The 24,025-nt window shown below is 47.0% G+C and overlaps 2 protein-coding genes across 2 annotated transcripts in view; one reads left to right on the forward strand and one right to left on the reverse strand.

Annotated features, from left to right (window-relative positions):
• Window positions 1–6,867: 6,867 nt before the first annotated feature.
• On the forward strand, window positions 6,868–10,356 carry PRR33 (proline rich 33). Its single transcript, XM_010003902.1, has 4 exons — window positions 6,868–6,876; window positions 6,984–7,046; window positions 8,425–9,363; window positions 10,102–10,356. Exons 1-4 carry the CDS (start codon window positions 6,868–6,870, stop codon window positions 10,354–10,356), a joined length of 1,266 nt encoding a protein of 421 aa, XP_010002204.1.
• Window positions 10,357–14,459: 4,103 nt separating this feature from the next.
• Window positions 14,460–24,025, reverse strand: part of LSP1 (lymphocyte-specific protein 1) — a 41,952-nt gene continuing 32,386 nt past the window's right edge. Inside the window, exons 3-10 of the mRNA XM_010003885.1 lie at window positions 23,466–23,555; window positions 20,533–20,728; window positions 19,905–20,030; window positions 16,963–17,006; window positions 16,705–16,786; window positions 16,180–16,320; window positions 15,311–15,391; window positions 14,460–14,566 (exon numbers count right to left, since the gene is read on the reverse strand). Of these exons, the coding sequence (XP_010002187.1) occupies window positions 14,480–14,566; window positions 15,311–15,391; window positions 16,180–16,320; window positions 16,705–16,786; window positions 16,963–17,006; window positions 19,905–20,030; window positions 20,533–20,728; window positions 23,466–23,555 (847 nt within the window). The 3' untranslated portion in view covers window positions 14,460–14,479. The remainder of the gene's footprint in view (window positions 14,567–15,310; window positions 15,392–16,179; window positions 16,321–16,704; window positions 16,787–16,962; window positions 17,007–19,904; window positions 20,031–20,532; window positions 20,729–23,465; window positions 23,556–24,025) is intronic.

Raw genomic sequence — 24,025 nt, forward strand, 5'->3', positions numbered from 1 at the left:
TGAAATTGTCTCCAAGGAACCAGTAGATGCTACAAACCAAAACAAGTCACACAATGAACTCAAGATGCCAGTGATTGCAGATGGAAACAAATTACACAACAGTAAGTACTCAGTTTCACCTTTCTTCAGTTAGTTTTGATTCCTAACTTTTGTGGTAGACTGTTGATCCATCACTCATCTGTTTGCTTTGGGAGATGAGTTTGCTCCATCTATTTTAGGCATTTAAGACACAATCCCTGAGGGATTCAGGAGGTATCTCTCTGAAGATAAGGGATCAGGCTGGATAACTTGAGAGTAGCCAGGGGCTCATACACAGACTATTTGCACCTAGATGGACACAATAGATAGTAAGGACAAAGCCTGTACAGCAGGATGTGGGCCAGAACCAGTCCCGAACCTGCTGTTTTGGGCTGTCCCCAGCGAAGATGAACAAGGCAGGAGGCCAGCTGAGGTGCTCACAGCAGTCAAAACAGCCTTTCCATAACTTTGAGGAAGAGCTACTCTGAAAACTTGCTGCTTTCATGCTTTAACGTGCTTCCTGATACCAATATCAACAATATTTTCCCCTTAGTTTTCTCCTTTGTTCTTCCCATCATGCTGAAAAGCTCCAAGCCCATTACAGTTTTTTCTCTTGATTTGAGGGATGAAGACTGTGTGTCTTTTGCATTGCTAAATTATTAGAGTTATTGTGAAGAGATTAAGCTTCTTTCTGAAATTTATTATCTAAATAAAATTGTTCCACTCCAAAACCCTCAGGGAATACAATGCAAAATCACAGAGAAATCACTTGTGGTCTGTTTCATTATCATTCTCAGGATCCTTGTAGCAGGCTCATCTTTTCTGAAGCAAATACAAGCTCCAGTTGTACTTCTTGTCACTGTCAGATCCAACTTTTTACCTGCTTTAAAATGTGTGAAGATAGATATATATACATATATTTATATATATATATATATATCAGCATTAGCAAAAGTGTGTTGAGCTGGCAAGAGTTAACAACAGACTAACCTCAGAGCCTCGTTCAGTAATTTATCAGCTGCCACCTCATTATTTATAGCTGCTCCACTCTTTGAGCTTGTTTATTTTCCTTCCATAAGGTGGTGGTGGCAGGAGGGAAAGCTCTGACATTCAGACCCAGGTGTCTCCAAGTCTGACCTTTCGTTCAAAGAGCAGAAACTGCAGACACATTTCAAGGAGGAAAGTCATATGGCAACTTTAGACTCTCGTGTCCACCAGCTCTTCCCTCTTGTTCTGTTGCTAATTACCTGTGAAAAGAGACCAGCACCAACCTTTCTACAACTACCTTTCAAGTAGTTGTAGAGACTGATGAGGTCTCCCCTCAGCCTCCTCTTTCTCAAACTAAACATTCCCAGCTCCTTCAAGTATTCTTCATAAGATTTATCCTCTAGGCCCTTCACCAGCTTCGTTGCCCTCCTCTGCACTCGCCCCAGCACCTCAATATCTCTCTTGAGCTGAGGTGCCCAAAACTGGACACAACACTCCAGGTGTGGCCTCAGCAGTGCTGAGTACAGGGGGACAATCACCTCTCTACTTCTGCTGGTCACACCATTTCTAATACAAGCCAGGATGCCATTGGCGTTCCTGGCCACCTGGGCACACTGCTGGCTTGTGTTCAGACACTTGTCAGTTAGAACCCCAGGCCCCTTTCTGCTGGGCAGCTTTCCAGCCACTCATCCCCAAGCCTGTAGTGTTGCCTGAGGTTGTTGTAGCCCAAGTGCAGGACCCAGCGCTTGGCCTTGTTGAAGCCCAGACCTTTAGTTAAGATCTTATAATGAGTCTCACAGACGCCACCACTGCAAAAAAAATGAGTTAATATTGTGAAAAAAGGATGTCAGAGAGACAATGAGCAGTTAGCTACTGAATAAGACCAGACCAGTAACGGCTATAGAGAGGCACAACCTGCTCTTTTACTCAGATGAGCACAATGAGTGCCCAGGAGCCCCCTTCACATCCCTAGGAGAGCAGAGGTCCCTAGGACAAGCAGACACTCAGTAAAGCTGGAAGGAGGCTGGCTTTGCAAAGGCTGCAGCATAACCACCATGCACAGTGGCTTCTCCACAGCAAATTTGTCTGCAGGAGCTTTTCATTTTAGAGAGAGATGACCAGAAGCATTTCACAGCTACCGTATTTTCTTCTGAAGTAAGTGACTAAACCAGCCACAATGCCCCATGCTTGCTGCTGAAGGGAGAAATGAGCCTTTGTACCCTCTGGGCATTGTCCAAGCTACACATTCAGAGAATCCAGGCTGCAGCATCTCTCTTTTTTTGTTGTGGTTTGTTGTTTTTTTTTCCATCCACCACATGCACACCATGTTATTTTGGAAGGAGAAGCAGAACATTGTAAAGTTAGTTGTGGAAAAATTTCCCCAGGCAGAAAGTTTCCCCTGTAGCTCATAAAGAGCTACACACAACTGCTCCACCAAGTCTTTCCTGGTTCCTCACCACCACTAGAGTGCTCTCGTCTCCTTGGAGAGCTTCCACGTAACCTGCTCGCTTTCAAGCTGCAGCCAGAACTTGGCACTTGTTTCCATCAAAACCATATCTAGGTCCACACGGGCTTTAAGTGGAGAAAATATGCTCTGCAAATTAACCCTCCTTAGAGAAATAATCTCACACAAGCTGCCTTTGGGTCCTTTTCTGCACTTTACAAGCTGATATAGCAGAGGAACAGTACCAGAGGCACACCAGGACATCTCTATACACCCCATTGCTACTGCTCTGGCCTCTCCTGAAAATCTCAACCTGGCAGACTAAGGGCTGAAGCAAGGAAGGTAGAGTCAGAGATGTCCATGCTCTCCAGTGCTCTCTGAGGAACACAGACGCCTTGAATTCCTTCCTGCAGGAGGAGCTGAAGCAGAGGGTGGAGAGCCCAAGGGTATCAATGAGGAGAAAGACGGCAGCAAGTGGTATCTGCAAACCTTCCTCTTCCTAACACTTTAGGAAAGCATAGGTAAGAATAGGACAAACTATTTGCTGTCTCTGCTTTATAGAAGTGCTCAGAAGATGACCTACAGATGATCTTTTCGTTTTCTTCATTAGTTTTTCATTGAAGGTTCCAGATGGGGTAGTCAGCTCATTAGAGTGCTGGTTTCCTATACAAGCAGCTACATTGACCTCATCTCAGCTGTTCAAGCAGGTTATAGAGGGTTTTTTTATACATATAGCTGACCAATAATGATTTTGATCAAAGGCTGTGATGCTGCTTGGGTCTATTTAGCTATGGAGCTAAGCCCTCTGCTTCTCCTAGCTGATCACTCCATAGGAAGTCTTCTGCATGATGCTCCATCTCATCCAAACACCAGTCATTCTCATTTTAGAGTCAATTACCCCCAATAACAATGATGAATGTAGCAAGATGACAGAGTGGTGCTAAATGGGACAGGCACATGAAAAGCCCCTTTCCTGCATGTATCAAACTACTTTTCCTATGACTCAGCCTCATGTTTCTTCTCCTCCACCTTCCACTCAAGCAGAGAGCTGCAAGGTCTTGGAAATTAGCTTTGCTGCAGGGACTCATATCAACCAAATCCTTAGAGCTACCATTGTTACATCTTCCTCAAATTTTATTAAATGCTTACCAAAAAAAATCCAGAACACAGTAAATTTAAGCAGAAAGCAAACTGAGGCAGGAAAACAGAGAAGTTGCTCTCACTCCAAGAGGGCAAAAACAAATTGCAAAATTATGTTGACATGAAAAGAGCACAGGAATGAGACTTTAAAGAAAGGATGGGGGACACCCCATGTTAACACCATGAAGTATGAAGATGTGGGAGAGCTCAGAAACAGCCCTGGGAGCCAGTTTACAGATCTCAGGTCCAAGATCAGAGTGCCATGCTTTAAGAGCTCAGTTTCCCCATGTTCACAGCAATCCCTAATCTCCCCAAAAACTCATCACAATGCATTTTTACCAAGACAGCTTCCAGCATAAGAGAAGCAGCCATTTCCCAGATATCCTGTCCACCTCCAGGAGCCCAGCAGGCAGGTTATCAGCATGCCCACCACCTCTGACATTCAGAAGCGTTTCAGTCATTGGCACTTAGGGCCACAAGTGAGAGAACAAGCAAATCCCTTTCCCAAAGAAGGGAGATAATGCCAGTGATCAGCACTCCTTACCTGGGAAAGGAGACCTCCCACCCATGTTAAACACGGAGAGGAAGGAAACAGCTGAGACAAAGCTGTTATTGCCACTGTCAGGACAGAAAAGTGGCAGGAATATTTTGGCATGAGTGTGTAACTGTGATCAAAGGATGATCTGGGAACTAAAGAAAAACACGGTTGAATGTGATTTGGTGTACACAGTAGATGGAAGTCCCTCAAAGCAGATGTTGTAGAGGGACAGAGGCTGCATTGTAAACAGGGGAAGACTTGCTGGTATCAACAAGGTAACAAGTCTTTGCAGACCCCTCATGCTCAGGATCTGCTTATTGCCCTCCTTTCAAACACTGATCCTTTCACCAGGTTTCTGTTGAGCTCTCTCTCTGCCACCACCCAGCTACTAAGAGCCACAAAAGTAGAAATTCATCATGTAGCAAAAGCCCTGACAGCTCAGCAGGGCAGTAGATCCCTCTCTTCCAACACTTGAGAAAGAAGAGAGGGAGCAGAGCCACAGGCTCCCATCTCCATAGAAGAGCCAGATAAAAAATTAAAAAAAGCCAAGAAGTCATGTAGAAGGTTAAAACTGGAACGGGTTTTGCCAGCTGATCTATTTCCTTTCATCCAGCTGGAGGCAGCATGGGGTATGGCTCACACCCTGAGGGGGTCAGGTTGTCCTGAAGCAGACTGACATCAGGCAGGAGGAGAAGAGAAACATCCTTCAATTATCTTCTGTGAAGCAGAGGAAGTAGTAGCATTGAGCGCTGCACTGAGCCAGGACCATCCTCAGCTGCAAGACAAAAAAACAAGTTTATGCATATTGTTTAGCCTATCGTGAGCAATACCCAGGCTTGTACAGGGGCATCATCTAATCGACCAATAACAGGTGGTCTTCTCCCACCCACTTCCAAAACCCCTGTGAATCAGCCCATAAAGCTTGAGAGCGACAGGACAGCCAAGTGTGTTACACGCTCATGACAGAGGTGCTGGGGTCTGCACGCCTGGCAGACGTCACCACTGCCAAGGCAAAGGGAAAGACATGCTCCTGCCCAGCCATCTCCTCACGAGGAGGAGATCAGCAGGTTTCTTTCAAGCCCAAGAAAGCCACTAAAGCAGAGAGTGTATTTCTCCAGCCTCCAGCAGCCACAGCTCTCTGCCTGGGACCATCTGTAGCGGTATCAGGTTCCTGCAGCTCTCGATCTGCTCTGTGACAGCTGGTGCAGCCAAGGAACTCCAGCACACAAACAGCTTCTCCATGGTGTGATAAATTACACTCTCCCCACCATTCCCAGTTTGAGGTTGATTGCAGATGGAGCAGAATCCAGGAGAACAGTTGAGGTCCAAGAGGGGGTGACCCACAGGCACTCAACCAGAAGCAGGGAAACTTAACCCTTTGAAAGCCTCTTTATTCAGCTTTTAGCTCAATTTCCTTCCAGCTTATGGCAAGCCCACCCAAGTTTCTCAGGCAGTGTTTTCCCAATTGTTTCTGGGTTTTCAGCTCTAGCCTTTCTACTGGCAACAACACAGGTCCATTTGTCCTTTGCTTCATAACACATCAAGGAGCAAGACACTCACAAGTCTTGCTTGTTGCAGAATTTCTCCTGAACACACAAAGCTTTGAAGGAGACTCAAACTGAGCCAAGCATGACAGGGAAGGCAAATAAATTAAAAGCTGATTTCCTTTCACAGTCTCTTAGCATCTTGCTGCTTCACCAGTCAAACACAGACTCTGGCACAGTCACATGGTGTGAAGCTACCACCCACAAGGTTTCCAAGACCCACAGCACAGCAGGTTTCACATCAGATGGGATGCTGCGATAGCAGCGAGAGTGATTTTTAAGAGCACAGACTATTTCAAAAGACCACAAATCTTGAGGTTATGTGGTACAGAACAGCCTTTAACTTTGGGAACAGAGGGCAAGTTTTCTTGGTGCATGGAGATCATATCCAACCTTCCCAGTCCATCAACCCCCATGCCGTTCTCAATAACATCTGACAGTTCACAACAAATCCCAGGGAAGATCCTGCTCTGGCCCATGTGTGAAGCTGCATTTTGCAGCCATCCACAGGACAAGGAAAACACTCAAAGGGCTGATCAGTAGCTAGGAAGTTCACTGCCCTGCCTCTTTAGTATTCTCAATACAACAAACCTGAAGCAGGTCCAGCTTATAATTCTGTCTTATCAGTGCTGCTAGACCACAGCTCATCTTGTAGTACAGGCTGTCTGTGGGACCACATTAAACAGGAGCAGATTAAATCATTCCACAATCCTAACATCAGATGCATGTACTAGCTCACCTTGCAGCAGATAAAAATCACCCAAGCAATTATCAGTTCCTATACAAACAGAACCAGAGTAGAGTTGCACAACAGCAAGTATGCACCTCTCCAACAGAGGCATTTTATCTTTCTGAACCAGGAGAACCTAGAATATGCAGAGATACCCAGAGTGCAAGTATATGATGAATGAATGGTCTCTCAGCCTTTTTTTTTTGGGCCAGTGTGGACTTGTTTTTAGGAGTAGCTCTTGGAATAGAGCACGTCCTAATCCCAAACTTTTGCCTGAAGCTAATAAACCACTGGGAATGACCAACAGTTGTCACTCCCAGCTGGCACAAATCCTCTCACCAAAACAGGGGGAGGTTTCCATTACCTGCAGCCAAAATAAATGCATCAGTTGATAGCAGTGTAGCATTTGCTAGACACTGCCCAGACTTTGCCCAGCACAGCCTCTGCTCTGGAAGACAGCTTGTCCATGACCATGGTGAGGGCTGGACCTTGAAGGCTTTGTTCCCCACATGCCAACTCTTCAGTGCTTCCGTTTGCTGCTGCATTTTTGTGTTTGTGGAACAGTCACCCTTCTCTCCCTAGTCCACAACCAGCTTTGGCAGCTACCCCACCTGCCTGCTTGGTACAGACCAGCTTCCCAACCCGGTACTAAGAGCTGCAAGCCCAAAGGCAACACTAGGAACTCAAGTGCAAGTAACTGTTCTGCAATTGTGAGAGTTTTATTCAAAATAATTTTCTGGCACAGCAGGTATTGTCTTACACAGGCACATTAACCAGAGTGAGTTGGGAGCCACAAGAAACAGAAAAGCACATGCAATAGCCCCTCTGGGCAAGCCCTGACATCACCCCACCTCCTCTTCCTTCCTTCAGGATGCTCAGTTGCATCCAGCATCAAGGATAAAGGGGCTCAGTGATTTCAGTCTCATTTAATAGCAAAGCTCCACAGCTCTGTGCTGAATGGCAGCCAGGGCAGAGTCAGATTTCTTTTAGGGGGCTGTCCAAGTGTCATGGCAGGTCAGAGGCTGGGTGCTTGGTGTTCCTCAAACTTTCTCTTCCTGAGTAAGAGATGAACGGAGACTAGTTTTATCTTTCTACACCCAACACAGACCTTCACTCAACTGAAGGAAATCTGGCTGGTGCTCATCAGAAAGAAGAGATGATGGTGCTTTAGCAACACAGAGCAGTAAAAGCAGCTGTACATCCTCCCAGGAGCAACACTTGGCCAAAAGGGGTCCAGCTGCAATTGCCATTGGAGATAAGACCCAACTCATACCACAACTCATTTCTGTTTCACTGAAGGATGAGTGATACAGGGAGGACAGTGGCAATGCTCTCCAAGAGAAAACCAGGTTTTATCTTCAGCTGAGTGCAGAAAGAGAAGGTTTCCACTGTGCCTCATGCAGCAAAGAGCCACCAGTCAGAGTCAGTATTGTGACAAAGCACTTTCTCACCAGATAAATGTAGCTTTTAAGTCCTGTGTTTCACAAGGATGTTTTTCTGCCAGCTGAAATCGATCAAGGCCAGTGTTGACTTTGACTCAACCGATACATGTAGATTATGGCTGTTCTGTCGTACGTAGCATATTGTATTAGAGTATTAATGACTGGAATTTGAAATGCTATAACACGTTCCTGATGGGGCCTCTGGAGAATGTTTCAAACCTTCAGAATATCAGACCTGCTCTGTCTCTCTTGACATTTTCTTCTAAATCCTGTTAGGACTTGCCAAGACATGAACATCTGGTGTCCCAAGGAGCTCTCACTGGATTTTGCACTAATGCCAGGAGCAGGAGAGGCTCCAGGTTTGACAACACAGCTTCCTCCCAGTACATCTCTTGCCTGCCACATCACCTTCAAGACTGGCTAAGGCTACCTTGAGAGACTAAGACTGATGCTCTTCTCCCACAATACTGGCTCTATACTCAGCTTTCAGAGAGAGGAAGAGGAGGCCTTATGTATGAACGCTTCAGCATCTAGCACAGGGCTAAACCCACACCAACTCTAAGCTTTGTGTTTTCTTTCAGGAGATGACAATGCTGGTAACAGTAACATCCTCCATCCAGCCTGCTCCTACCCGCCACCACCTTTCTCCCCCTCCCACCCTACCAAAGCCTGGGAAGGACAACCTGCGGCTCCAGCGGCTGCTGAAGAAGGCAGCCAAGAAAAATGCTGTCCTAGCTTCAGAGCAAGCCAAGTCCTTTCGGTCCAGCCTCTCACCTGTGAACGAGGCCAACTCTGACCTAGAGCACGATGAAGGCGCTCCCCCAGCAGAGACCCCCGACACCACAGCAGCCCCTTCCACCAGCCTCCCGACCCACCCCTCTGTCAAGCCTGTCACCCACCGTGTCCCCTCCCCTTTCAGGAAGAGCAAACCCTTCATGCTGAAGGTCACGGAGCAGAGGCGCATTGCTGAGCACCTCAGGCTCACCACCCCCCCAGCCATGCCTATGCTACACAAGCCCAGTGGTCCCAAGACTCCACAGCAGCCTGAAGGTATGGACACTGACCTTTCCTCTCCAGGTGACCCTTCTATATTTGTTGTCCCTCAGCCTCCTTCTACCAGTATGCCCAGTAAAGAAATGGCACCCGAGGTTACCCATGTCACCCCCTCTGCCAAGCCTGTCACCCACCGTGTCCCCTCCCCTTTCAGGAAGAGCAAACCCTTCATGCTGAAGGTCACGGAGCAGAGGCGCATTGCTGAGCACCTCAGGCTCACCACCCCCCCAGCCATGCCTATGCTACACAAGCCCAGTGGTCCCAAGACTCCACAGCAGCCTGAAGGTATGGACACTGACCTTTCCTCTCCAGGTGACCCTTCTATATTTGTTGTCCCTCAGCCTCCTTCTACCAGTATGCCCAGTAAAGAAATGGCACCCGAGGTTACCCATGTCACCAAGGTGCACACTTACTTCCACAGTGTCAAGCCACCCAGGGCTAAAACACCCATATCAGATCAGATCCAAGTAACCACCAGCCATGAGGACAAAAGGCCTTCCTCTCCATTAGCTGAAATAAGCTACTCTGAGCCATGTCCAGGGCAGAAACTCACCCTACTAAACAACAGTAAGGCCACAGCTCCCACACTGGACCTTCCTCTCCTTTCTGCTGCAGAGGCAGAGCCTCCTAAGGAATGCAAGTCTGCTCCTGATGAAGAGTCCATCAGAGCCCCTTCACCCAAGCCCAGCAACCCTGACACCCACAGCAATAAGCCTATCACCCATGGAAATGACACAGAAATATCTGTATCAGAGACAGCTTCTGAATTACCTGAGCAAGATGGCAACATCCTAAAAACATCAACACCCAACACTCCTTGGAGGCAAGCCCACCCAGACACAGCAATGCCAGCACAAGCTGACAGTGTGTGGGCCACCTCTACAGACACTGAGGCAGAACATGTCATTCAACCACATACAACCCCCAGTTTACCAAACACCAACCCTCCCCACAAAGCTGAGCCAGAACTACCACCATCAGTGGAAGCAGCAAGACCTCCTGGAGCAAACACTGGTGGCTGGCGACGCCTCAGAAAGCATCTGCTTGTGCAGCCAGAAGCACCCAGCTCCCCAGAGCCCAAACCGAGAGAGCTGGGACAGGAGGAAGGGAGCAAGGAAAACAATGGCTCTCAAGCCATCATCAGTCAAGACTGCATGCTGTTTAAATCAAGGGCCACAAGAATGTGGGATGCTATCTTATATCAGGTGACAATCAACAAAAGGGAGAAGCAGCAAGCAGAAGAGAAGAAGCTGCATAAGCAGGAAAGCTGCTTTCTTCCCCGCCGCTTACCCATCCTTCTGCACAAGCCACGCTTTGATGCCCGGAAACTGAAGGAGCTGGCTGCCAAACCCATGACAAAGATCACCACCGTGTTTGAGGTGGGAAGGTTTAAACCAAAAGTGGCTGAGGAACATACCAAAAGCTTTAACAGAACAGCATCAGGATGGTCAGTCAACTGAAGCCAGGCTGCTTCACCAGGCCCACATCTCTGGAGTTTTCTACAGGGTCCCAAGCAAGAGAACCTATGCAGAGGTCTACTGCCCAACAGAGCCAAGTGTAAGGAAACAAAGTTAAATAAAACCCCTCCAAGGCAGCAGCCTCATGCTGTAGGTTTAAGGATTACTCTCCATATGTCTATAAGCTTAAACACATAACACACCACATCCACAGATCCTGAGCCAGGAAAACAAACATGCACTTGTTCTAAAAAAAGCCAATGACAAACACTGTGTGGAGCAACATGGGGAAGAGAAGGGAGGCACAGAGTGAAGAGGACAGATTGCCTGTAGAAAAAACCCAGTTTACAGGAAGATGATAGAATCTGAATTTATTTTGTGTTTAAGACCAAGAGAAATCCTAGAAATAAACAAAGCCATTGTACATGAGACCACATGAATGAAAGTGGGTTGCTCCACATCTCTAGAAATTCTTAGAACCTGAACTCAAAGAGAGTACACATCATCTCTTTAGCTTCTCCACTGAAAGTACTGTGGAGGGCACCTCACACCCCTTACTGGGAACAAGATTCATCCTATCACTCAAGGCACTGACAAGGGACAGCAGAAGATATCCAGGCTGCTTGCACATGGCAGTTTCCCTGCCTAAAACACTGGACATCACCATCTGATGTCCTCCTAGGTCAGTTTATTAAATCATAGCCTACAGAATACTAACTTTGTTGCAGTTATCAAATTCTATTTTACAGTGCATTTTAAGTACAGTTGGGGGGTAGTGCTTTCATGATAACCAGTAAAAGCCTTCTCCAGCATGTGGGCATCCAACTGTGTATCTAACAAGAAGCTGTTTGCTCCTGCTAGCCACATGTAGTCCCACTTTCAGAGGCATCATAATGGTTGCACACCTACTGGTGCCTGATGTCCTGAAAAAAAAAAAAAAGAGTACTTAAAATCAAGTCCACAACTCTGTCCATCCAGAGAGACAACTGTGCTTTCCAGCATTAGTCACCCTTTGCATCTCCATCACCACCAAGCTTACAAGCATGAAAGCTGGAGATCAGCTATTTCTGCTGCTCAAGGGACTTGATCATATGCTGGGATATTCCTACACAGCTAATACAGGATTGCTATGTTTAGTCCAAATAGGAAACTTGATGCACAACTCTTTACAGTCTCTTTGTGTGCAAAGGATATGGAGCCGACCAAGATTTCCTCAAGCCAAGCTGCAAACAGACTTGGAAACAAACCCAAAAGCCCCATTTGCCTTTTGAAATGTTCCAATTTTGTAATGATGCAATCAGAAGAGCTCAGTTATAATCGAACCATCACTGAAGTTTTCATTTTGCTGGTCTTACCCTCTCTCTTGTAACCCCTTCTCTATTTCAAGGGAACAGAAAAAAGAAAAAAAAAGAATAATCTAAGTATCTAAAGCTTGGATTTCTCTGATCTTACAGTTTTCCAGGAAAGAGCTGAGAAGAGGTATGTTGGAAATTAGTGGATCCCAGGTGAGCCTTTGCAGGAAAATTCAACATACTCCAGGAGAAGGCTATGAAGATCCATGCAGCCATACAAAACCAGAAGTGCAGCTGAAAACACGTAGAATGTCTAATGCAGATAAAGATGACCTTACCACGTCGTGATGAAGTGGGACTTTACTGTAATGCAGATAGTTGGATGCCCATGCATAAGAGTCTTCAAGACTCACAGCACTCACAAGATTCACAGCATTAGGGTGAAGCAGAAGAGCCAATACTGATTGAACCTGGGAGACTAAATTAATCTGACCAGGGAAGATGATTTCAGAAGCAATTGTACTTTAATCCACTTTGTCCTGCAGCAAGGACAACCACCCAGAACAAACCAGCAACTCACACACGGTGATGAGGAAAGGCTTATGCTGCATCTGCTGGTCTTCCACAGCCCAGCCCCCCAGCACGGGGACAGAGGATGAAGAATTGCCATGGGGAGAGTGAAGCCCACAGTGGGAAGCAGAGGAAGGCAAGTCTGGTTGCATGGTTTAGCCTTTCTGCCCCGAGACTGAAGGGTAGAGGTATACATCAAACATGGTGAGTCCTTCAGAGACAGACCTGGACAAGAGCATTGCAGAGGAGAGAAGAGATGCTTGGAGGCAAGAGAAGATTTCTACCAGCAGTTGGGAGCCATTGCAGCATGTCCCAGTTTGAACCACCATGCTGAGTGAGGGAAGGGGAATGCTGCTGAAGACAGAGCTCAGTTATTTTCCAATGTCCAACAGCCTTCAGCAGTTGGTAAGAGCCTAAATTGCCACTTACAGAAAACCTCTTGCCCCACGGCCTGCTCAGAGGTCCTGCAGCTCAGGAAGGGTGAGGATGAAGAAAAATTACCTGTGCTCAAGCAATGAGAAAGCTGATAAGGTGGTGTTGAGCAAGTGACACAGGGCTGAGCCAGAAGGGTTTGGGAGCAAAAAAGCAACCACGAAAGCATCCTGAAGTAGGGAAAAGGTTGAACATAGTTCAGGGGGATGGAGAGGAGCTGGAAAGCAGGCACCTGTCAGCATACAGAACAGCCAAGATCCTCCAAGGTACCAGTCATTTTGCTATTCAGTCAAAAGAAACCTTCCTTGTGAATGAGCCCATAGGGAAATAGCGCTGTGCAGTGGTTCTTTGGAGCAGTAGGTGGATCCTAGAGGACATTCTGTGACAGTTACTGGCCTTTCACAAAAGGATGCTGGAAAAAAGATCAGAGATGAAGGCACTTTGCTTCAAGCTGTTTGCAGACTCCCAGGTAGGGCAAAAAAAACTGTGGATAACCTAGGAAAACCTGTTTGCTATAAAAAACTGACGCTCACTAAGATCCCAACTGGTGCATCAAAACAACTTTTAGGAGAAAGAAGAGGACTGATTAAAGAGGAGACCTTAAAATAGGTTTCTGGAAATCACAGGCAGAGATGAAAATTGAGGATAGAAGAACAGTCGGTTCCTCCTTGTTTACATCTAAAAACATAGCTTTGGGCAGGCTTGGGTTTCTACTGCTACCCATCTCCAAGTGGCACTCAAGAGAGCTTCTCTTATAAATGAGCACCAAGAAAGGGAAAAAACCCCAAACCCACAGAACAATATGCTGCACTCAAAAGCCAGGTCCTTGAGGGGAAAAACAAACAAGAAACAACAAAAAAAAAGAAGAAACACAGTCCCTAGAAGAATTCAAAAACAAAAGGTGTATTGTAGCAGACAGAGCTATTTATAAACTTGGCTATGAAATAAAGCTTTTTTTTATAGCAGGAAAAAAAAAAGGAATGATCTTATTTTCACCCCAACAACTTCCTCTCTTCTCACAGTGCCAGATGCTGCCTGGTTGGATCCAGCCAGTTATCACCTCCCTCTATGCCATTCCTCCTTATTGCTGCTACCCTGTACTATCAACCACTCATGATAACACCAGGATATCTATTACATAAACACAATACAAGCACAAGATCCAAAGACAGTTTCAAGAGGACAGAAACAGCAACCCAGCTCAGCCTTCCCACTGACTACACATTAGAGGACAGTCCCTTCTGCTCTGTTGGTCCACCCAGCACAGCAGATGTTCATGTCTTCCCTACTACAGGCCTATTAGGGACTGGTTCCAAGAGGTTACTGAAATAATTTAAAGTTTTTTCCCCTGATTAAATCAGTAACTTGGGGAATTAGACCTAAGAAGTGTGTGAATTTCAGCAGTACATGAGTCCCCATGCTCAGCCAGAATGACCTCCAGCTATCTACTTCTCCTTGCAACGTAAGAGAGCATAAGAAAAAACAGCAAATAGATTGTTCCTTTGAACTAGCAAAGGCAAACACATCTTCACCCAAATGGCAGTAGCTAAGGGACTTATTCTGCAGATTAAACTAACACAGGTGTCCAGTTTCCTAGCAGCATCTGAAAGTCAAAGACCCAAACAAATCTCCACCGCACATCCACTCCCTCCCAGCTCAGAAAGTCAGGTGTTTGCCCAGCAGCAAGGCTCCAGCTGTTACCTCCAGTACCTTCCAACTCACCCAAAGTGTAGCTGGCAGAAACAGCCCCAATGTCTCACCAGAACAGCATGATTTTATTACACAGTGCAAGACCATACCCACCTACCTGATTAATGAGTTCTCCAGACCTGCTATTGCTCTGCAGCATCCTCTAGCAACACCTTCTTGTACTGGCCATGGCCTGTTGCAACAAATTTATACTTTTTGCCAGGAGTGGACTGAGAGGGAAGAGAAAGAAACAGCCTGAATCAGCATGTTTTCTCCCTTAAATAGGCAGTCAAGATCAAACAACTGAAGACAGAGAAGCATCTGATACAGTTATCTATTACCCCAGGGGGCTTGGAGACAGCCTACTCTGTACTCCCTTCCTGTCCTTTCCACCTCAACTCTTTGCACAGACTGACCACCAGTTTCTGTAAGTGTAAGGTAACACAGCAAGGGTGAGATGTGTGGTAGAAAAGGGAAGATGCAATGCCAGGCATAATAAGGGAGGGCTCCACCCAGAGCCCCAAGCCCCCAAGCCAGGGTGGGTTGCACCCATGGCAAGAGCCAGTTTCATTTACCACATACTGCCAGCAGTACTGATCCAGGAACAAACAAGGTCTTTCAGTCTCCCTCTCCCAGCCTAGGCAGTTTGAGTAGCAGCTGCTTGCTGCATTTTAATAGGATTCCCACAAATGTACCAGTAGGCACAAGATCCCAAACATTGATACTGTCTTAGGTTCAGTTCCACTTAACTTTGCATGTTTTACTCTCCACACTAAAAAAGCACAAGAGCAAAGTAACTCACATCTGCAGTACAATTTTTGCCTTGAAGTCTGGGGCTCCCAACTCACAGCCTGAGAACAACATGCTATTCAAGAGCCCTTTTCATCTTCTCAGTACTTCCAAACCCAGCTAAGAGCTCTTTCCTTTTTCACAGCAGAGGAAGTGCTTTCATACTCACACAGATACTAACTCACCTTGATGCTGGTCTCAGGTTTGGGATTGCCCTTCTGTTCCCAAAGGCTTCTTTTACTCACGATGTCTCCAGCCACAATATCCTGAGAAGATTATGTTCTCGTTACCCTTCACTACAACCACTGCTGAACACACCTTTGTTCACATCCTTTTCAAACCTACATATCCCATCTCCTTTTTATTCCCAATATCACATCACGTGACATGCAACAGCTGCAGCTAAAACCCTTGACTGTGAAAATATCTTCCTATTCCACGTAGATCCTATGATTTCCTCTTTCTTACTCTCTTCAACTAGAGCTTGGATCTGAAATACAACGTGTGTTTTCCTAAGTTTAACTATTTAAAACATACTAACATGAAGGGTTTTTTATATGGAAGGTATTCTGCTCACAAAAATACAGGCTTGCAACCTGTGTGTTAAACAATCAGCCTCACTGACAATGACTAGAAAGTGAAACTAAGTGCAACATATAATGCTCTCAGCATTTTGCCATTTTACAAGATTTATCATCTTGGTACAAGATCCAACTTTGTGCTCAACAACTGGAGCTCAGTCCTAGCCCCTGCAGAACACAGACAGTTTCCACACCAGCTGAATCTACTCCCATTTCAATGCAAAGCCTCAACCAGTATCAGAGGCATCCCCAGCTGTACCACCATGAAACAATTTAGGACCCTAGCACAGATGAATCAAAGCCCTGAGGTCTTGGCCTTGTGTGCGGGTGAAGGAGATTGAGTCTCTAACACAGATGCTTTCAGATCTGGTGGGCACAACCAATGAGCCATCTCAACAGGCTTACAGGAGCACACCCCACAGGCCAGCCCCTCCACCCATGCATGAGCAAGGCAGGTCCCACCAGTGCCATACCTTGCAGGATGAGGACTTCACAGCAGACTGAGCTGCCACCTCTCCAGTCTCCCAGAGGCTTTTTGTGCTGGCTACCATCATGCTTGTGGTGGGAAGGTCAAGAGAGGCCTGTCGGACAGGTTTCGGAGTCTTTGTGGATGTCTGGAAAATACATGGAGGAAGACCACTGTTAGGGAGTATGAGCTTTCTTCCCTTCTTCCCCTGCACTCCCATCACTGGTAATTGGAGGTTCTGGAGGATGACAGGTTATAAAAGGAGACTTGTAGGGTTTTTCTAGCTTTTGCCAGATGCTCCCACCCTTTAAGCAAGGAACATGAGGAAAAAAGGATGGGGGAGCTTGCTAAAGAAACCTACTTTATGCCATAAAGGGAGATAGAGTCAGGAGAAAGGGCTGCTCCCATCCAAAGGGAGATGACTCAGTTGTCACCTCCCAGATAATGAGGCTAAGAGGTGTGGTAGGAGAGCAACACTTGGCAAAGAGGGCTCCTGGGAGAGTGGGGACAGAGAGACAGTACATCAGCCCACCTCAATGGCCTGTGTGTACTGTTCCAGCCTGTCATCGATCTTGGACACAGGGAGGGGAGGCTGGGTCTTCTTTATGCTGTTACTGGAGAAGTAAGGAGAGCGTTAAGGTGATCCCACACTACCTCAGGCAGAAGGAAGGACTGAGGGCCACAGGCAGCCTGTCACTTCTGTTCATACCCAAACCAGGGTCCTCTGGTATCCTCCATTTGGAGGACAGGACCTGCTTTACCCCAAGGCCCACACCAACCCTAGAGATACCTTTTCTTTATTGAGCGGTTCAGCGACTCGGTTCTGTCTGTGATCTAAAGTGGGAGAGAGAAGATAATTACTATTGTACATGGACCTCAGATGAATGTAGATCACCTTGGCTGACCGTAGTTCAAACATTTCTCTTCCCTGCTCCCTCACCTAGATTTTTATTAGAAATGCCTCACTCAGCTCCATGTTCCCACACTGAGCAACCCTCGTTCCTTGTCCTCTCCAAGGCAGCTGAGCACAATCCCAACCAAAAGCAGTAGTGCACAGTAGCAGCCCAAACAGTTTCAAGGGCAAGCCAAAAACATGCAGCTTAACTGGCAGCTGAAACAGTAACCAATAGCATTTTCCCTCCTCAAGGTATCTTTCTCAGACACTTGGTTTCTTAGCCAGACACAAGAAAGTGACAAGTGTGGAAAAACAAGGGGGAAAACTAGAGGTGCTGCCAGCCACATCTGCACAAGAGGAGCCAAGCATGGAAGGAGCATAAGCATGAGTTCCATGGCAGCCAACTCGCACCAAAGAAACACAAAGACAGAGCAAGTCAACACGTGGAGCTCCCAGCAAGGCAGCCCTTATGGGCAAAGCCATCAGAAAAGAGCATTTTGCACAAGAGGCTCCTGTGCAAGAGCTCTGGCCAAGACAGGAAAGCAAGCAAACACTACACAACCACTGAATAAAGGAAAGCTGACATGTTGCTAAACTCACAGCTTTTTCATGCCCCAGAAAGCAAGAACACAGACAAAATCACTTTCGAGTCAAAACAGGGAAGGAGGCATTTCTTAACAGCAGCTCCTACAGAGCAGCAACCAAGTAACAAGGAGCCTTCTCCCTATGTATACTGCTCCTTGTGCCATGGGAAACATCACCTACCAAGTTAGCAGATAAAAAACAACACTAAGTGCTCATTTTAAGACACTTTCAGGATGCTGGTGCTAAGTTTTACCTAAGCAAAAGACAAGACAGTGTCACAGAGAGGACAGATTTAACAGCTGTGCCCTAAAGCACAAGGCACATTAAGAGGAGACCACAGCCACCAACAGCGCGAGCCTGGCCAAGAGAAACGCACTAGGGAGAGCCCCTCTGCAGTTCCAGCACAGCAGTGTGACAGGTATCCCAGGAATTGAGGGGTTTGGTGGTATTGGTGGAGGAAATGGTGCTGGAGGAACTGGTGCCTGCCCAAGCCCTGACATCAGAGATGGGTTGCCCATCCCTCTGGGACACTGATGGGCAGGCTAGAACCTCACGGCATGTTAACAGCACCTGAAAAGGGAATCAGGTAGATGCCTGCCCATGTCTCAGCTTTTCAACAAGTAGATAAGATGTCAATAGAAAAAACCTTGCCAACCCTGCCAGAGAGATGCTGTGCAGACCACCCACAGGTGCAAACCACCCACAGGTGCTTCCAAAAGGTCAGAAATGAGCATCAAGTTAAACACAGAAGGGCCTAAAAACAAGACATAGATGACAATAGATCTCAGCATGACAATCTAGGTGGGAACAAACTTTTTCTAAGCTATTTGAAAATCACCTCTGCCCTGTAGGGCAATTCCTTGCATGAGTCATGCATTTCTCTGGTCCCAAAGCACTTTCCAAAGGCCAGAAGAAGCCACCATTGCTCACTTAGCAAACCTCAAAACTCGGAGCCCACAAGCAGTCTGAGACAAAACCAGGGTTGGTGCAAGGCTTCTCCCTGCCACCACACATCCATTTCAGCCCCCAGGCTACACTGGCCCTCTGAACCCCAACCACTCCATCACACTGCACTCCAACATCTGCCTGCCCCAGATGTGCATCTGGCCTCCACGAGCCACAGCTGTCAGGGGAGCTCACTGCCCACTGCAGAGGCAACATTTCTGCTAAGCAATCCCGTGCCAAAACACCTTGGTAGTCAATGTCTTTCATCCTTCGTGTTCACATAAAGCCCTGCTAGCTGGGGTGTAAAGAGCCCCCATCCTATGGCAATATCCCAAGCTCACATTTTTCTTGAACAGCTTTACGTTCAGCTTTGTGAGCTGGTGAGCTCTGACATCACCACAGAGACTGTATTTCTCAATCTTTCCCTGGACTAACCATAGCAGCAGCAGCAAAATCCAGGTCAGCAAGATATACGTGTATATCATGTATACATGACAATTTCATCACTGGAAGCGTTTCCCACATTTTCTCACTGGTCCCACTCCAGGGATATGCTTTGGCCACCCTCACACAGCTTTTCAAATCTAACACTAGCACACGGCCTGCATCCAAACCCTTTCTCTTTTGTATGTTTTTTTAAAGATTTCTCTATAAACAGCAAGAATCTGATAGTTGCAGATGATGAAACCTTCCTCTTGTGAACTATTCACTGGTGCAAGAGGAGTGCTTTTACCACCATCCACATCCAGGAAATATTGGCTAAGAAGCAAACAGCACAGATACAAATGCAAAAAAAAAAAATAAAATAATAATACCCACAACAGATTAAGAGGGTACCCAGGCTCCTTATCATGTCCCTCACTGCTATGATCAACAAGTTTAGGGCTTACATGATAAAAAGCCATTTGCTACAGAAACCACTTCTTTGAAGCTATTGTAGTTAATAGCACATGCACAAAAGTGAGGATGTATAACAAACGCAACAGAAGTCACAACATGCAAGTCACAGGTGGTGTTAAAAAATGGATGTTTCACAAGAGCATTGATGCAGACAGATGTGATTGGGAAGCACATCATGCTTCCATTACAGCCTCCAACAACTCCAACAGGCAAAGCAGGAGTAGAGGAGGCTGACAAGAAAGATGAAGGAAACAGATCAAGTGATTTATCCCAGCCTGTAGCAGGAGTGGGATAATAGGATCCCCACCCTATGTTACTACAAGCTCTGGGTCATCTTTCCTCATCACTAATTAGGTGCTCTATTCTGATAGATGCCACCACCCCTGAGGGGCCCCAGGAACACAGACCTTGGTGGAGCATCCTGCCATGTGGTCAGAGCACAGCTCCTCCTCTACCAGGCTGGCAGGGCTTGGGGCCTTCTGGCGTTTTTCTGGTGTTTGTTCCTCTTCTTCATTTCTCCTTCTCTTCTTTTCCTGAGTGCAGAAAATTAACAAGCCAGGGAGTGAGCTGGTCAAAATGCAACCAAAGGGATTTTCCTCCTGTCTCCCAGGCTTCCTGCTTTACACTAAACAAACACATGAGCATAGAAACTTTGAGTTCATATCACCTAATTTTGAAAGACCCAGAAAGAAGCTCATGTGTTGATTTGGGGGAAAAAAATACCAAAGATTTTAGCAGCTCAACCACCCCAGCAGACCAGCACACCACTCAAGTTCCAGCTTTGCCTCTTGTTTAACAGGAACTACACCTCATCAGAAGAGCAAAGCAAGAAAACCTCAGCTGGGAGCAATGCAAGATTTAGAGATATATCAAGCCAAAGTGCTCCAAAGGTGCATTAAGGGATGGGGAGAGGAAAACAAGGAGCAACATTTATTTAGATTTGAGTTCTGAAGAGCTAATCACTGCCTACAAACCATAGGAGAAATAATAGCACTTTCCTTCTCAGCATTTCAAGGACATGACTGATGATCCCACCTCTTGCTTGGCTCTCTCCTCATCCTCCTGCTCTTGGACCTGTTCTTCCTCTCGGCTCAGCCTTTCCTCCTCCTCAGTAACAACATTTTCCTCCCGGATCTCCTCCAGGCTTTCCCGATCCAGCTCAATCTGCTCCAGCTTGACTTTGGCTTCCCTCACACCCCCGTCCTCTTCTTCATATGACTGTTGTGGAAACCTAGAGGTGAGGGAGAGAGGTCAAAGAAGCAAATAATGTTGTTATGAGCCTACAGACACCATCAGGTGCCTCAGACCTCTAAAAATCCCATTTTACCACTACACCAAGCCTACAGCTTGCTAGGTGTTTTATACCAGGGTTCACAGCCACTTCCATTGGTCCCATACAGTTCCAGGCATCCAGATGTAACAGCAGTCACATCACACCCCCATCACTCTGAATACCAAGGATATAAATCAATTAAGAGTTGTGGCAGAGCTGAAGGCATCTGCACGTTTCCAGCCTCACCACAGGCAAGACACACAGGACAACAGAAATCAGACAGACTTCAACACCAGGTCCTGACCTCTGCTCAGGAAAGACAGGCAGAAAGGACACTGTCACCATGACGTGGTGCTGGCTCAATTCCTTGCTCTGCTACAGCCAAAATCCCAGGGCAACCAGCATGCTCTGTGATCCTGGTGCACAAACACAGATCTGACACTGCCCCATGGTTCACAGCATCAGCTCAACATGGAGCATCAAACACAGGTTTAAAACAAGACAGCAGGGTTCGTACAAGAGGATTCCTTTAGGTCTCCAAGGCTGCAGGGAGGAGGCCCAGGGGTGTTTTAAGTCATTAGCTTTGCAAAAGCAGAGGAGCCCTTACCTTTGGGCACAAAGTTGATGGGAGCACGTAACTCCAGAGTTCTTCCTGGCTCACAGCTGTGCACCAAGATTTTATTGCCATCTTATTTTCCCTGGCCAGAGAACAGATTTCTCCTTCCACCCATTTCTTAGAAAATCACCTGGCCTGTGAGAGCAAGGCTAGAGAGCTGGCTAGAGGGCAGCTGCTAAAGTGCAAGGCTGACTCACTAGTTCTGCCTCAGCAGCCAGCACCAAAACACAAAAAACTCCTCAAGCAATGCTTTTCCACCCACATCCCTGCTGCTGGGAAGGCAGCTCACAGGACAGCCACTGGCCAGCCCTCCCAACCTACCACAAAGGGAAAAAGCTGATGCATATGCTGGCTCACTTGGCTTGCCACTAATCCTGCCAAAACACCACAGTTACCCACAGCTAACGGGTTCTGAAGGTTTTATAGCCCAGGTAACTAGTTTCTTTTAACCAGGATGCCAGCAGTGCCTCCAGCTAAAGTGTCAAGCTCATATTAAAACTGTAGGCCACCAGATATGATGCAGTCTGTAGGATGCCTTTTGCTCCACAGCCCTTTTGTATGGGAGATGGTCAGTCTGACCCAGCTTCCACTCTCCTGCATGCAGCTGAGAGCTGTGGGGGCACAGATGTCCCCCACAAAGCAGGGCAACAGAACCAAAAAGAAAACATGCCTCAGCACCAAAGCCCTCAGGGGACGCACAAGCTGTTTTAGCTCCATCCAAAGGGCAGAGCAATCACTCCCACCCCCTCAGTTGAGCTGTTATCGAAACACATTTAAAAAAACAGAATTTGCTCCATATTCAGTTAATGAGGTGAGAGGGGAGTTAGCTACAGCACTGCTTGTCCCAGCATGGGACTTCCCAGCCAGATACACAACCTACCTGGGCTCACACCACACTCCAAGTCTGTCCTCTGAGCGAGGCAGGTAAGCAAGGAGGAACGGAAAAGCTGCTCAAAGGACTTTAGAGGGCACTGCCAGCCTCTAAGAAGTGGTCCCAGCTTTTGTGAAAAGCCTGCTCCCAGCAAGCACCGCCCTTCTCTGATGGCTTTCAGCTGTCAGGGGTGCAACCACCCCTGCTCAGCACCCTCCTGCCCTACTACAGAATAAACACTAACATCACATAAAAACCAAAGGAGCAATTTCTAGAGAGGATAATGCAATGCTCCCAGTTAATTCTCTTTTGAAGTCCTAAAAGGGAATAGTAGCAGCCTTTCTCTCTGGACAAGCCCTTTGAAAGGGGTTTGTAAAAAGAGGCAGCACACTGAAATGCAGATGGGGCTGATTTCTAATTGTTTGCAAAGATGTGATAAGCAGTGCCTTGGTGAGGTGCTTGAGTGATGCGTGTGGGGTCAAGGCTGGGAAGGTATAGCTTGCAGAGTGGTCTGGCTGCAACGTTTGGGAAGAAGTAAGAAAGAGGAGAGCTCTGTTTGTTAAGTAGTAAATATTGAACTTGGGCATTTTTTTCAGTCTCATGGATAAGGAAGAGGCTGTGTTATCACAGGGTAACATCCCCTATAAAGTCAAGCTGCCAAGAGAGCTGAGTCATAGCACTGACATGCAGGTAGAAGGTGTCCAAGGGAAGTGGTTAATGCAGGAATTTGGTTCAGCTCAGCAATGGGAGAGTGATAGGAGATAGGGACTATACAGCTGGCCCACAAGCACATCTAAAGGCTTTTTGTTGCCTGTTTTCCACTGCTGAAGGAGTCACACACAAGGTGGACTGGGGTTATAACACCCACTATGCTGCCATGAGACAGAAAGCAGCAATAACTTAAAACTTTTTAGGCTGGTCTGGATCATGTTAGACACCATTTCAGTCCCTGCAGCAGCTCAGGTGGCTTAAATCCACTGTTGTCACTCCTCCAGATGCAGGCATCTTGGCAGACTGACATTGCTTGGAGTGCAAAACACAATCCAAACATCCCTGTAGCCCGAGGCAGTCCCTGAGCCTGTTCCTCCCCACAAGCCCAAAGGGCAGGCCAAGAGCATCTGTCCCAGCAGTGCAGGGGACCCATCCTGCCCCGTCCTTTTGCTGTGCACACTAGTCCCCTCCCCTTGTTACAACTGTGTCCTACCCACCTCTGTTTGCGCTGCTCAAGCTTCTGGGACCAGTCACTGAACCCCTCATCCTCCTCCAGCTCTGAAGTCCCGGATGGCTTAAAGTCATAGCTGAAACACAGCAAGAAGGAAAATCAGAATGAGATGCAAAAAAACCCAAACCTGGCCTGAAAAAACCCCAGCCTCATACTGTCCTTCCGTCCCCCCAGTTATTGCATCTTCTGTCTTCTCACTGCTCCCAGATCCCACTTGAAGCCTTATCCTCCCTTACAGGAAAGGATGCCTTTTCCAAATGCTCAGGAGGACCCTTGCACAAAGGGAGTTTCTCCAGGGATCACTGCAAGATGGAGAGCAAGAAGGAGCAGCTCCATGTCTCTGGCACGAACATCCTGTTGCCTGCCTGGTCTCTGGGGCCACATGCAGACAAGCAAAAGACAAGCAGTGCATCAAAACCAAAATATCCACTGTATTCTTCTGCATCAGAGCTGGCCCTACCTTGTCTGGACCAGAGGTGTTTCAAACTCAGTTGCTGCCTGTCCTATGCTTGTACATAGCCCCATAGAAAAAAAACAATCAGCAGG

This window comes from Chaetura pelagica, unplaced genomic scaffold (genome assembly GCF_000747805.2).
Source record: "Chaetura pelagica isolate M959 unplaced genomic scaffold, ChaPel_1.0 scaffold28, whole genome shotgun sequence".
Taxonomy (NCBI): domain Eukaryota; kingdom Metazoa; phylum Chordata; class Aves; order Apodiformes; family Apodidae; genus Chaetura; species Chaetura pelagica.

Coding starts and splice junctions, on each gene's coding strand:
- PRR33 (XM_010003902.1), top strand. Junction 7,047..8,424: donor CAGACCAGCTTCCCAACCCG/GTACTAAGAGCT, acceptor GTTTTCTTTCAG/GAGATGACAATGCTGGTAAC. Junction 9,364..10,101: donor CCATATCAGATCAGATCCAA/GTAACCACCAGC, acceptor ATCTTATATCAG/GTGACAATCAACAAAAGGGA.